The sequence below is a fragment of the Labrus mixtus genome, chromosome 23 (genome assembly GCF_963584025.1).
Source record: "Labrus mixtus chromosome 23, fLabMix1.1, whole genome shotgun sequence".
In the NCBI taxonomy this organism is placed as follows: Eukaryota; Metazoa; Chordata; class Actinopteri; order Labriformes; family Labridae; genus Labrus; species Labrus mixtus.
In genome coordinates, this window is record NC_083634.1 from 20,519,842 (window position 1) to 20,532,979 (window position 13,138).

Here is a 13,138-nt window from a genome sequence, read left to right on the forward strand (position 1 = left end):
GTCTGTAAAGTAAGATAAGAAGGGTTCTTTGAATTTAAGTTAGGGGCCGTCTGTAAAGTAAGATAAGAAGGGTTCTTTGAATTTAAGTTAGGGGCCGTCTGAAAAGTAAGATAAGAAGGGTTCTTTGAATTTAAGTTAGGGGCTGTCTGAAAAGTGCGATAAGAAGGGTTCTTTGAATTTAAGTTAGGGGCCGTCTGTAAAAAGTAAGATAAGAAGGGTTCTTTGAATTTAAGTTAGGGGCCGTCTGTAAAGTAAGATAAGAAGGGTTCTTTGAATTTAAGTTAGGGGCCGTCTGTAAGGTAAGATAAGAAGGATTTTTTTAATTTAAGTTAGGGGCCGTCTGTAAAAAGTAAGATAAGAAGGGTTCTTTGAATTTAAGTTAGGGGCCGTCTGTAAAGTAAGATAAGAAGGGTTCTTTGAATTTAAGTTAGGGGCCGTCTGAAAAGTAAGATAAGAAGGGTTTTTTGAATTTAAGTTAGGGGCCGTCTGTAAAAAGTAAGATAAGAAGGGTTCTTTGAATTTAAGTTAGGGGCCGTCTGTAAAGTAAGATAAGAAGGGTTCTTTGAATTTAAGTTAGGGGCCGTCTGTAAAGTAAGATAAGAAGGGTTCTTTGAATTTAAGTTAGGGGCCGTCTGTAAAGTAAGATAAGAAGGGTTCTTTGAATTTAAGTTAGGGGCCGTCTGAAAAGTAAGATAAGAAGGGTTCTTTGAATTTAAGTTAGGGGCTGTCTGAAAAGTGCGATAAGAAGGGTTCTTTGAATTTAAGTTAGGGGCCGTCTGTAAAAAGTAAGATAAGAAGGGTTCTTTGAATTTAAGTTAGGGGCCGTCTGTAAAGTAAGATAAGAAGGGTTCTTTGAATTTAAGTTAGGGGCCGTCTGTAAGGTAAGATAAGAAGGATTTTTTTAATTTAAGTTAGGGGCCGTCTGTAAAAAGTAAGATAAGAAGGGTTCTTTGAATTTAAGTTAGGGGCCGTCTGTAAAGTAAGATAAGAAGGGTTCTTTGAATTTAAGTTAGGGGCCGTCTGTAAAGTAAGATAAGAAGGGTTCTTTGAATTTAAGTTAGGGGCCGTCTGTAAAGTAAGATAAGAAGGGTTCTTTGAATTTAAGTTAGGGGCCGTCTGTAAAAAGTAAGATAAGAAGGGTTCTTTGAATTTAAGTTAGGGGCCGTCTGTAAAGTAAGATAAGAAGGGTTCTTTGAATTTAAGTTAGGGGCCGTCTGTAAAGTAAGATAAGAAGGGTTCTTTGAATTTAAGTTAGGGGCCGTCTGTAAGGTAAGATAAGAAGGGTTTTTTGAATTTAAGTTAGGGGCCGTCTGTAAAAAGTAAGATAAGAAGGGTTCTTTGAATTTAAGTTAGGGGCCGTCTGTAAAGTAAGATAAGAAGGGTTCTTTGAATTTAAGTTAGGGGCCGTCTGTAAAGTAAGATAAGAAGGGTTCTTTGAATTTAAGTTAGGGGCCGTCTGAAAAGTGCGATAAGAAGGGTTCTTTGAATTTAAGTTAGGGGCCGTCTGTAAAGTAAGATAAGAAGGGTTCTTTGAATTTAAGTTAGGGGCCGTCTGTAAAAAGTAAGATAAGAAGTGTTCTTTGAATTTAAGTTAGGGGCCGTCTGTAAAGTAAGATAAGAAGGGTTCTTTAAAGTTAAGTTAGGGGCCAACTGTAAAAAGTAGGCACCTTCTATAAAGTGAAATTAGGGGCCGTGTCTGAGGAAAAGTAAGGGTCCAGCTGAACAGAAAAGTTAGGGGCCGTCTGTCAAGTAACATAATGGGACGCCTGTGAAGTTTAGATAGGGGCCATCCTTAAAGTAATACTGATGCTATTGTCTGCTCTAGTGTTATTGACGTCACATTTTCGTCTAGGCAGATGTGATTGAGCAAAACAGATGTGTGTGATGTTGAATCATGTCTCCTCATGAGTATTCATCTGATGTATAAACTTTCATCAACATAAGCCATCTGAGTCTTATTGTGTGGAGTCAAGTCTTAGTAATTTCTTCAACAATTTGGCGTCATGAAACAGGATATCTACAAACACAGACTGGTAAGTGCAAACTATTTTTAGTCTTTGCTACTGCCATGTCTGAGTTTGACGATATCTAAAGAAACTGTAATTCGGATGTAATTATTGTAGGCTTGACAACATGCTGTTGAATAATATTTACATATAATAGAAATTGAATAAATGATTGAGAATCATTGATTGCTTGTATTTGCAAATTGGTGAGAGTTGGGCTGTCGAGCATCCTGCGGGGGTGTCTCGGAGGTCTGAGCCAGCTGTGACTCGACACAGATAAGATCAAACTGTGAACTTATATCCTAGGGGAGACGTCCCGGGGTGGATTATTAAGAATTCATTTCGATATAGGTAAGACCAGTAGGTGAAATCTGTTGTCTGGCGGGACGTAAGACTCTGTAGTCATAGGGACGTCAGAGCGATAACAGTCACTATCAAACCTCTGCAGATGATACAAAAGACATCAGCACGACTCGTCTTCAACCTTCCTAAAAGAGCACATGTCACTCCGCTGTTCATCTCCTTACACTGGCTCCCAGTTACTGCTCGCATCAAATTTAAAACTCTGCTGCTCGCTTACAAAACAGACACAGAAACGTCTCCTCCTTACTTTAACTCTCTGATCCAGGTCTACACTCCCCCCCCCCCCACTACGCTCTGCCAATGAAAGGTGTCTGATCCAACCTTCACAACAGGGTCCTAAGACGCTGACTAGACTCTTCTCCTCTGTCGCCCCCCGGTGGTGGAATGAACTTCCAAACTCCATGTGATCTGCAGAGTCCCTCTGCACCTTTAAGAAAAAGCTAAAGACCCAGCTCTTTCATGAATACCTACTAACTTAATGATGATGGTCTCCATATTATTGATGATGATGATGGTAATGACGATGGTTTTTGTTTGATAACGACGACTTATAAGATGGTTTCTATACTGATTAGAGCTCTCAAGAACTGCCCTCAATGTTGTGCTTTGCCTCTGGTCACTTCCTGTCAGCACCTGTGTGTCCAATCAGACTCAAAGCTGATCGTTTGCTCTTACTCACATTGTTCCCTTTTTTCTAGATCCTTGCTTGTGTTGTTCTTACTCTCTGATGTACGTCACTTTGGATAAAAGAGTCTGCAGAGTGAATTGTAGAATTGATTGTACGTGCCTGTTGCTGCTGGTTTTGTTTAGTGCTATAATTGCTTTATGCACGATGGGGAATCATCAGTCCACAACAGCGAATAAAACTGAATCTCAAAACAAACATGTTAAAAGTAAAGATAAACAAAAACACATCGAACATCCACACACACACAATGCTGCTACAGGTAAAAGCACATCACCCTCAGGTGGAACACATACAGACATTTCAGTCAGATATACCCTACAGTCATGCCTGCAGGAATAGTAGGAGGAGAGAAAGGTTTGAAGTATGTGTCACCATTTTCACCTCTCATGTGTGAATGGACAAAGTTAGAATGGAACGAGAAAATATTAAGTTAGCAGTTAATGTTATTCCATTTCACGGTAATCCAAGCTGGGATTATTCGTCAGAAAAGAGAGAGTTAGAGAGAACAGGACAGGCTGACAGTCACAGACACTCAGTAAGAAAGAGGTGGAGTTACTCTCACAGACACACAGAGCACCCGGAAGTGAAGCATTCTCACTCAAACAGAGAGAGCGAGAGAGGCTCTGAACAGACAGTGCTAGTGTTAACACAGATTGTTATGATTTGGTCTTATTTCATTTTTATTTTGGTATATATTTTAGTATATGACAGAGTTTAGGTTTCCTTGTTTTGAAGCCTATCTATCCTAGTGTTGCTTGGTTAAATTTAATGTTTTTTTGTCTTAAAGTTCCTAGTTTAGTCTTTCGGCTTTTGTATTTCATGTTTTTATTTTGGAAAGTTTCTCTTTTGTAGGGAGTATTGTTGAATTCTTGAGTTCTCTGTGTCTTCAGTGTTTTGTGATTCATATTGTAGTTCTTGTCCAAGTGTTTCTTATCTTGTATTTTCTTCATTTCTGTATGTTTTCCCTCCAGTCTTGATTGCCCTCATTGTCTTTCCCTGTGTTTGTTTACCCCGTGGCTATTTAGTCTCAGTGTTCTTTCCCTCTTGTTGTGAGTTAGTTGTTAGATGTTGGATGTCGGTCTATGTCAGTGTTTCCCAGTACGTACCAGTTTTTGACTTTTTATGAATTTTCTCAGTTTGAACTTTTGTTAAAATAGAAAGTTTTGATTTACTTTTGTTTAAAAGTTAAATTATGTTTTCTGGAATTTTCAGAGAATCTGAAACATTGTCTCATAGTGTTAAACTCAAAGCTTATGCGAAACTATCAAATATTAGGCAATACATTCTGCCTCAAAGAAATCAATTACAGGACTCGATGCTGTAGTTCCATCCCTTTTGATAAAGGTTTGATGGTTGAAACTATCAGCCCATGTAACACTCCCATCTTGCCAAACCAGAAGCCAGGCTGCCCTGATGAATTGAGGTGTGTGCAGGTCTCAAAGCTATAAATAACATTGTTGTGCCTTCAGTGGAGATTTAATCGGATGCAAATTCCATTCTGGCAGCAATGCCTGCAGATTCAAAGTACGATACAGTCATTGATGTAAACTGAGATTTTCCTCCATTACTCTGCATCCAGATAGCCAGTATCTGTTTGTTTTAAATTCAAAGGCTGAAAGCTGACATGGACCAGGCTTCCACTTTTGTAATCACTGGTTAATTTATGCGCTTTGTGTCAGCTGTGATTTGGAACTATCTGGTGGAAGTACCTTGTTGCAGTATGCTGAGGACTTGTTGATCGTTTCACCTTCGAGGGAAGCCTGCCAAATTGACTCGGTGTTGCTGATGGAAAGACTGGCTGAGTGTGGTCACAGAGCTTCTCTGACCAAAGTGCAGTACTGTCAGCCTCAGGTTAAATACCTGGGACATGTGTTACGCTGCTGTCCCCTGAGAGAGTCAACCTCCTTGCAAACATGTCCCCTCCGAGGACCAAGAAAGACCTGCTATCTTTTCTGGGAATGACAAATTACTGTCGTCATTGGATTTTTGAGTATGCTGGAATGGACTCTGTGTGGAGGTCTTCCACGGGACATGCTGCACCCTCTGTTGTCCAATGGAATGAAAACATGTACTCAGCCTTCCGAGATACACACAGCTGTGAGAAGGAAGGATTTGCTTCTGGTGTTTATGGTGCAAAAGCATGGATCACATTACCGACTGATACTGAAGTTTTTACAGGCTTACAAGAAGAAGAAGAAGAATTTATACTTTATTGATCCCGTGAGGGGAAATTCGTTTTTACACTCTGTCTAGTAAACATGCTACACAAACATGAACTGAAATACACACACATGCACAAACAGGATCCTGTGGACATGCACTAATGGAGAGGTCTCAGAGTGAGGGGGCTGCCCTGCGGCGGGCGCTCCTGAGCTTGTGGGGGGGGGGGGGGTTAGGTGCCTTGCTCAAGGGCACCTCGGCAGTGCTCAGGAAGTGGCCTGGCACCTCTCCAGCTACCAGACCAATTTCCGGACTTGGTCCGTGCTGGGACTTGAACCGGCGACCTTCCGATTCCCAACCCAAGTCCCTACAGACTGAGCTACTGCCGCCCACAACTGCTACAGATGACAGATTTTCTTTGTTCCTTTTTCAGAGCACGTTAGTTATTAATTTCTGTCAGGACCTAAAGACAATTTCAAGTCTTGAAAGTTGGTCGGATAGAATTTAGATCAATATATCCGAAGCAGCAGGGGGCGCTGGCGACCAAAATCTCCTGCTGTCCGGTCGCTGTAAGGTACTACCATCCGTAGAAGAAGAGGCGGAGTTCTGCTGTCAGCGGGGTAAGGAACATCTCAGGTGTTTAAAAAAAACATATCAGGTGTTTTTGATTCATTTTCTGACTCAGGCTTGATGTTCTGCTCGCTTCGGCTAATGCTCTATTTACAGTACGGTGCGTGTTAGCTACAGGTTAGCTCCTCAAATGCTTTTAGCTCCTTCCGCTAGTTGTTAGCATTTAGTGTGTAGGTAAATACGCTTCTATTATCGGACACACCCTCCGGAAACTCCAATGTGTTTACACTCTTGTCAATATGTTTACTCAGTGATCCGATGGAGTCAGTCTGAATAAAGAGAAGAACATGATACCACCGTGTTGTCGTCAGCAGCGCCGGTGTTACGTCGAGAAATGCACCCAGGGGCGATTCTACAGTCTGTTTTATTGGGGGGCCCCTCCAACCAGCGTTCAGCCAAATTATGTCTGCCAGTGTCCCAGCACTTTCTCGTCTTCCTCTTTTTCTTTTTTCACTCCCACACAGATAATTCCTTTTCATTGCCTGTTGACAAGCAGCTCTCTGAGAGCAGTGTAGAAAGTGAAATTGTTTTAAAATTTTGAATTGTCTTGCAAGTTGCATGCGATTCTCAACAGGGATGCATTTCTCGGCATAACACCGAGTCCAAGCAGAGACAAGGAAGCGCCAGACTTTGTTCTGAAAAACAGAATTTAGCGTTTGTTCACTTACATTTACTCCCAGAACACGATTGATTACTTTGCGTTAATGTCCCCCTTCTTCTGATTGTTTCAACATATATCTAAGAAATGAGAGGTGTGACCACAGTCTGTCTGTGATGTTAGGGACTGTATGAAATGTAAAGTTAGGGACCGTCTGAAAAGTAAAGTTAGGGACTGTCTGAAAAGTACAGTTAGGGGCTGTCTGAAAAGTACAGTTAGGGACTGTCTGCAAAGTACAGTTAGGGACTGTCTGCAAAGTACAGTTAGGGACTGTCTGCAAAGTAAAGTTAGGGACTGTCTGCAAAGTAGGGACTGTCTGCAAAGTAAAGTTAGGGACTGTCTGAAAAGTAGGGACTGTCTCCAAAGTAAAGTTAGGGACTGTCTCCAAAGTAAAGTTAGGGACTGTCTGCAAAGTAAAGTTAGGGACTGTCTGCAAAGTAGGGACTGTCTGCAAAGTACAGTTAGGGACTGTCTCCAAAGTAAAGTTAGGGACTGTCTGCAAAGTAGGGACTGTCTCCAAAGTACAGTTAGGGACTGTCTGCAAAGTAGGGACTGTCTCCAAAGTACAGTTAGGGACTGTCTCCAAAGTAAAGTTAGGGACTGTCTGCAAAGTAGGGACTGTCTCCAAAGTACAGTTAGGGACTGTCTGCAAAGTAAAGTTAGGGACTGTCTCCAAAGTAAAGTTAGGGACTGTCTGCAAAGTACAGTTAGGGACTGTCTGCAAAGTAGGGACTGTCTCCAAAGTAAAGTTAGGGACTGTCTGCAAAGTAGGGACTGTCTGCAAAGTAAAGTTAGGGACTGTCTGCAAAGTAGGGACTGTCTGCAAAGTACAGTTAGGGACTGTCTCCAAAGTAAAGTTAGGGACTGTCTGCAAAGTAGGGACTGTCTCCAAAGTACAGTTAGGGACTGTCTGCAAAGTAGGGACTGTCTCCAAAGTACAGTTAGGGACTGTCTCCAAAGTAAAGTTAGGGACTGTCTGCAAAGTAGGGACTGTCTCCAAAGTACAGTTAGGGACTGTCTGCAAAGTAAAGTTAGGGACTGTCTCCAAAGTAAAGTTAGGGACTGTCTGCAAAGTACAGTTAGGGACTGTCTGCAAAGTAGGGACTGTCTCCAAAGTACAGTTAGGGACTGTCTCCAAAGTACAGTTAGGGACTGTCTCCAAAGTACAGTTAGGGACTGTCTGCAAAGTAAAGTTAGGGACTGTCTCCAAAGTAAAGTTAGGGACTGTCTGCAAAGTAAAGTAGGGACTGTCTGCAAAGTAAAGTTAGGGACTGTCTGCAAAGTATAGTTAGGGACTGTCAGTAAAATAACGCTAAGGTCCATATGTAAGGTATAGTTAGGAACTGTCTGTCTTATCATCAGGTCCTCTGTTACCGTGGAGACACTGTCACCACAAAGTGGTTGCCATGGCAAACAAACGAGACGCCTCTGACCTAACCTCCTGTGCTGATAAAGACCTATCAAAGCCCGCCAGACGCCGACCCCGCCGAGTCACCTCCACGGCAGGTAGGAGGAGTCAGAAAGACAAGAGGCGTGGTCCCACACCGAAGAGGCGGGATCCCAAGGACAAGAGGCGTGGTCATGATGAGAAGAAGGAAGGGGTGACCGTGAAGAGGACGTGGAGCGACGGGAAACGGCGGTGGGATAAGAAACATTACTGCGTGTTCTGTCGGCGGCCGCAGGTGAAGATCGCTCGTCACCTGCTGAGGAAACATGCAGACCAACAGGAAGTGGTGGCTGCAAGCGCTCTGCCCACAGGCTCCAAACAACGCCACCTGCTGCTGGAACACCTGCGCTGCAGGGGCAACTACATGCACAACATTGAGGTTTGTTTACCTTTCTGTTTACCTGTTTACCTGTCTGTTTACCTGTCTGTTTACCTGTTTACCTGTCTGTTTACCTGTCTGTTTACCTGTCTGTTTACCTGTTTACCTGTCTGTTTACCTTTGTGTTTACCTGTCTGTTTACCTGTCTGTTTACCTGTTTACCTGTCTGTTTACCTTTGTGTTTACCTGTCTGTTTACCTGTCTGTTTACCTGTCTGTTTACCTGTTTACCTGTCTGTTTACCTGTCTCTCTCCACACCTGTCTGTCTCTCTCCACACCTGTCTGTCTCTCTCCACCTGTTGATCTCTTTCCATCTGTCTGTCTCTCTCCACATCTGTCTGTCTCTCCACACCTGTCTGTCTCTCTCCACACCTGTCCGTCTCTCTCCATCTGTTGATCTCTCTCCACACCTGTCTGTCTCTCTCCACACCTGTCTGTCTCTCTCCACCTGTTGATCTCTTTCCATCTGTCTGTCTCTCTCCACACCTATCTGTCTCTCTCCACCTGTTGATCTCTTTCCATCTGTCTGTCTCTCTCCACACCTGTCTGTCTCTCTCTCAGGTCATCAGACAGGGCACTGGGGAAATTGTCCCGTGGCGTCAGCCCTCTGAGGACGTTGATGCAAGGAACTACCTGCCGTGCCCGCTCTGCCTCGGGTTCTTCCTGCGAGCCGATCTCTGGAAACATCAGGCCTCCTGTCGCAAGAAGCTGACCTCTGACCCCTCCAGAGACTCCGCCTCCACAGCCGAAAAGACCTCTGACCCCTTCAAGGACACGACCTGTGACTCAACAGGTGACCCAGCAGACGTCAGGACCCCCCCAGAGGACCCGCCTCCTGAGTCCTCAGCGGACACGCCAAAGAAGCGCAGCAGGATCCAGGCCGCGGCGTCCCGCCTCCTCCCCATCTCAGGCGGAGCCTCCGAGAGCTGCAGCCAGGTGCTGCACCGCATGAACCAGGACCATGTGTCGCACCAGGTGTGTCCTCCTACCTGTCTGCGTGCTATACAGTCTACATCTACCTGTGTGTGTGCTCACCTGTCTCTCTGCACGTTCCAGGTGAAATCTGATTGGTTGATCTGTAAGTATGGTAACAAGCTGATGGGGAGCCCGGGTGGCAGCGGGCGGAGGTATGACTACGTCAGTCAGAAGCTGAGGGAGCTGGGCCGGTTCCTCCTGGCCGCTAAATCTCTGGACCCGGTGGTCGGGACCCTCCAGGACCTCCTGGCTCCGGGTCGCCTCAGCTTGGCTCTGGCTGCGGCGAGGAAGGCGTCGGGTTACAGGTGGACCCGCCCTCCACTGGCGGTGAAGACGACCCTGAAAACTGTCTGCGAGATCGCCATCGGAGAGAGTCTGCAGGACGGAGACTGGGAGACCGCCGCAAAGACCACCGACTTTTACCACATGCTGGGGAGGGAATGGGACAAACTGGGCCTGCAAGACCCTGCCCCCAACAACTCAACACCTGATCCAGACACAGGTAACACGCCATCCATCATGTTTTTAAAAAGAGGAACCAGAGGAACTTTAGTGAATGACATGTTCTGTGTTCTTCTGCAGAGGGAGGAGCTAAGATGAAGAATCAATTGGTCCAATCAGGAAGTGAGAAGGAGGGTCAAGAGTCGGGACCAGACGGTGAGTTCTGACTTGTTACCATTTACCCCCTGAACTCCCCAACCAAGTGACCTCTGACCCCTGATTGTACTCATGACCTTCAAACTTAATCTTCAGTCCTAATCCCTCTGTAACACCTGTCTGTCTCTCAACCTGTCTGCCTCTCTACCTGTCTGCCTCTAGTTCTGTCACAGAGCAGAGAGGTGAGCTGTGTGGTTCCTCCAGAGTCCCGACTACAGGTCCCTCCCCCCTCAGGTGAGTCTTCTGGTGGTTCAGGGTTCATGTAACAGTCTGGTCTTTTGCACACCTGGAGCTCACCTTTCTGCTGGTCTTTCAGTCCTCGTCTCTCCCAAGAAGGTCCGCCGGCGTCCGTGGTCCTCCGCAGAGAAGGAGGCAGTTTGGCGGCAGCTGGGAGTCCATGTCCTGGTCCAGTCAGTACCCGGGAAGGAGGTTTGTCAGCGCTGTCTGGACCTGGAGCCGGTCCTCAGAGGACGACACTGGAAGGACATCAAGAACCAGGTCCACAACCAGATCCAGAGCCAGAAGAAGCAGCAGTTCCATGCCCAGATGGACCTTCAGGAGAACCAAGACCACACAGATCAGAACCAGAAGAACCAGCAGCAGTACCAGATCCACATGGACCAACAGGGCGAGGACCAGAACCAGAAGAACCAGCAACACCAGCATGACCAGGAAAACGTTCAAAATAAGAAGAAACCACAGAACCACATTCAGTTGGACCACCAGGACCAGGGTCACATTCAGAACCACAAGAAACTGCAGTACCTTACTCGGCTGGACCCCCAGGATGACCTTCAGAAGCAGCTCTACCACATGGACCAGCAGACCCAGGACCAGCAGACTGACCTGGATCAGAACACATCTGTACTCACAGGGACTTCTTACAGACCTGATGGACCACATCAAGACCCTGGTATCAGTCAGTACCCTCTTCCACACAGAACCTTGGGACCTCATGTGGACCAGTTGCTGACCAGAACTCAGTGGACTGACCCTCCTCTGATCCAGCACTACAGGAACCTTGACCCTGGAGGGCCAGCTGGTCCAGGACAAGTCCACTTCTGAAGTACGGACTGCCCGAACTCTAACAACCTTTAACGACCTCCAACAAGAGAGCAACTATGACATCACCTGTAACTCTATGACATCACCTTTGCCTCTATGACATCATGTGTAACTTTATGACATCACCTGTAACTCTGTAGGAAAATTCTAGTTACCTGACCTGTTATCTAAACTGTTACCTGACCCGTTTGTCTGACCCGTTACCCGCCCTGGTCACTAACCTTTACCTGACCTCATTGACTCATGCTTCCTGGTCCTGCGGAGACAAAGGCCTCGTGTTCACCTGGCGTTTTTTCCGAGCAGAAAAGCGCTAGCTGTGCGCGCGGGAGTGTTTCCTTTTGGACGGCCCTGAAGTGTCTGGTCTGTCAGGATTGTAGTTCTACTTGTCTCCAGCAGATGGCAGCGTTCTCCCTGATGTGACTTCAGATAAAAACAGAGTCACTCAATCTTTATTTGTATGGGACCAAATCATACCAGATGTTGTCTTCAGGTCTTCACTGAACTTTTTGTTTTATTTATTTAATTTGTGTGGTTTTTTTTTACAGGTGTATAAAAACATTTCACACTGTGGAGTCGTCCGTCTTTCTTTCTTACATTCACTCATTCATCTCTGCTGAGCTCTGCTCAGGTCCACGTTCAGACCTGGACCTGAGCCAGGCTGGGTCCACTTTCAGACCTGGACCTGAGCCAGGCTGGGTCCACGTTCAGACCTGGACCTGAGCCAGGCTGGGTCCACGTTCAGACCTGGACCTGAGCCAGGCTGGGTCCACGTTTGATCTGGTCTAACTTTTCTAATTGAGTGTGATAACAAAGGTGAGAAGAAGATAACGTCAAGATGAAAGTGTCATATTTAATATTCATCAACTCACCAATCATGCTCTGCCAGAGAGAAAGAACACAACATGAAGAACACACACCTGTCAAACTACAAACACCAGTAACACCTGTATAACCAGTGAACACCTGTGTATACACCTGTATAACAAGTGTACACCTGTGTATACACCTGTATAACCAGTGAACACCTGTACATACACCTGTATAACCAGTAACACCTGTACATACACCTGTATCACCAGTTAACACCTGTACATACACCTGTATAACCAGTGAACACCTGTACATACACCTGTATAACCAGTGAACACCTGTACATACACCTGTATAACCAGTGAACACCTGTGTATACACCTGTATAACCAGTTAACACCTGTACATACACCTGTATCACCAGTTCACACCTGTGTATACACCTGTATAACCAGTTAACACCTGTACATACACCTGTATCACCAGTTAACACCTGTGTATACACCTGTATAACCAGTTAACACCTGTACATACACCTGTATAACCAGTGAACACCTGTGTATACACCTGTATAACCAGTTAACACCTGTACATACACCTGAATAACCAGTGAACACCTGTGTATACACCTGTATAACCAGTGAACACCTGTGTATACACCTGTATCACCAGTGAACACCTGTGTATACACCTGTATAACCAGTTAACACCTGTACATACACCTGAATAACCAGTGAACACCTGTGTATACACCTGTATAACCAGTTAACACCTGTACATACACCTGTATAACCAGTTAACACCTGTGTATACACCTGTATAACCAGTGAACACCTGTGTATACACCTGTATAACCAGTTAACACCTGTACATACACCTGTATCACCAGTTAACACCTGTGTATACACCTGTATAACCAGTGAACACCTGTGTATACACCTGTATCACCAGTGAACACCTGTGTATACACCTGTATCACCAGTTAACTGCAGACCTGTTCAGATCAGGACCAGGTGTGACTTCCATCAGGAGGATCTGACAGCTGATTGGCTCCGAGTAACTTTAAAGACGTGGACAGAAGTGCAAAAATAAATACGCTGTAGTTACGATAATGAAAGTGTAAAATAATCAAATAAATAACAATATAAAATAAATAAATTCAGTGTTGATATAAAATAAAAATATTTATAAATTAAGTGTAAAAATATATTTAAAAAATGATAAATTCAGTATAGATAAGAAACATATTTCGTGTTTTTGAAGTCACGTTGATTCTTTAGTGGTGTGAGAAACACGTGAG

The 13,138-nt window shown here is 44.8% G+C and overlaps 1 protein-coding gene across 1 annotated transcript; it reads left to right on the forward strand.

The window, feature by feature from the left end:
* Positions 1-5,708: 5,708 nt before the first annotated feature.
* On the forward strand, positions 5,709-11,171 carry LOC132958312 (uncharacterized). Its single transcript, XM_061031051.1, has 7 exons — positions 5,709-5,837; positions 7,868-8,331; positions 8,893-9,306; positions 9,388-9,808; positions 9,889-9,963; positions 10,126-10,197; positions 10,280-11,171. Exons 2-7 carry the CDS (start codon positions 7,912-7,914, stop codon positions 11,026-11,028), a joined length of 2,151 nt encoding a protein of 716 aa, XP_060887034.1. The 5' UTR covers positions 5,709-5,837; positions 7,868-7,911; the 3' UTR covers positions 11,029-11,171.
* Positions 11,172-13,138: the final 1,967 nt, after the last annotated feature.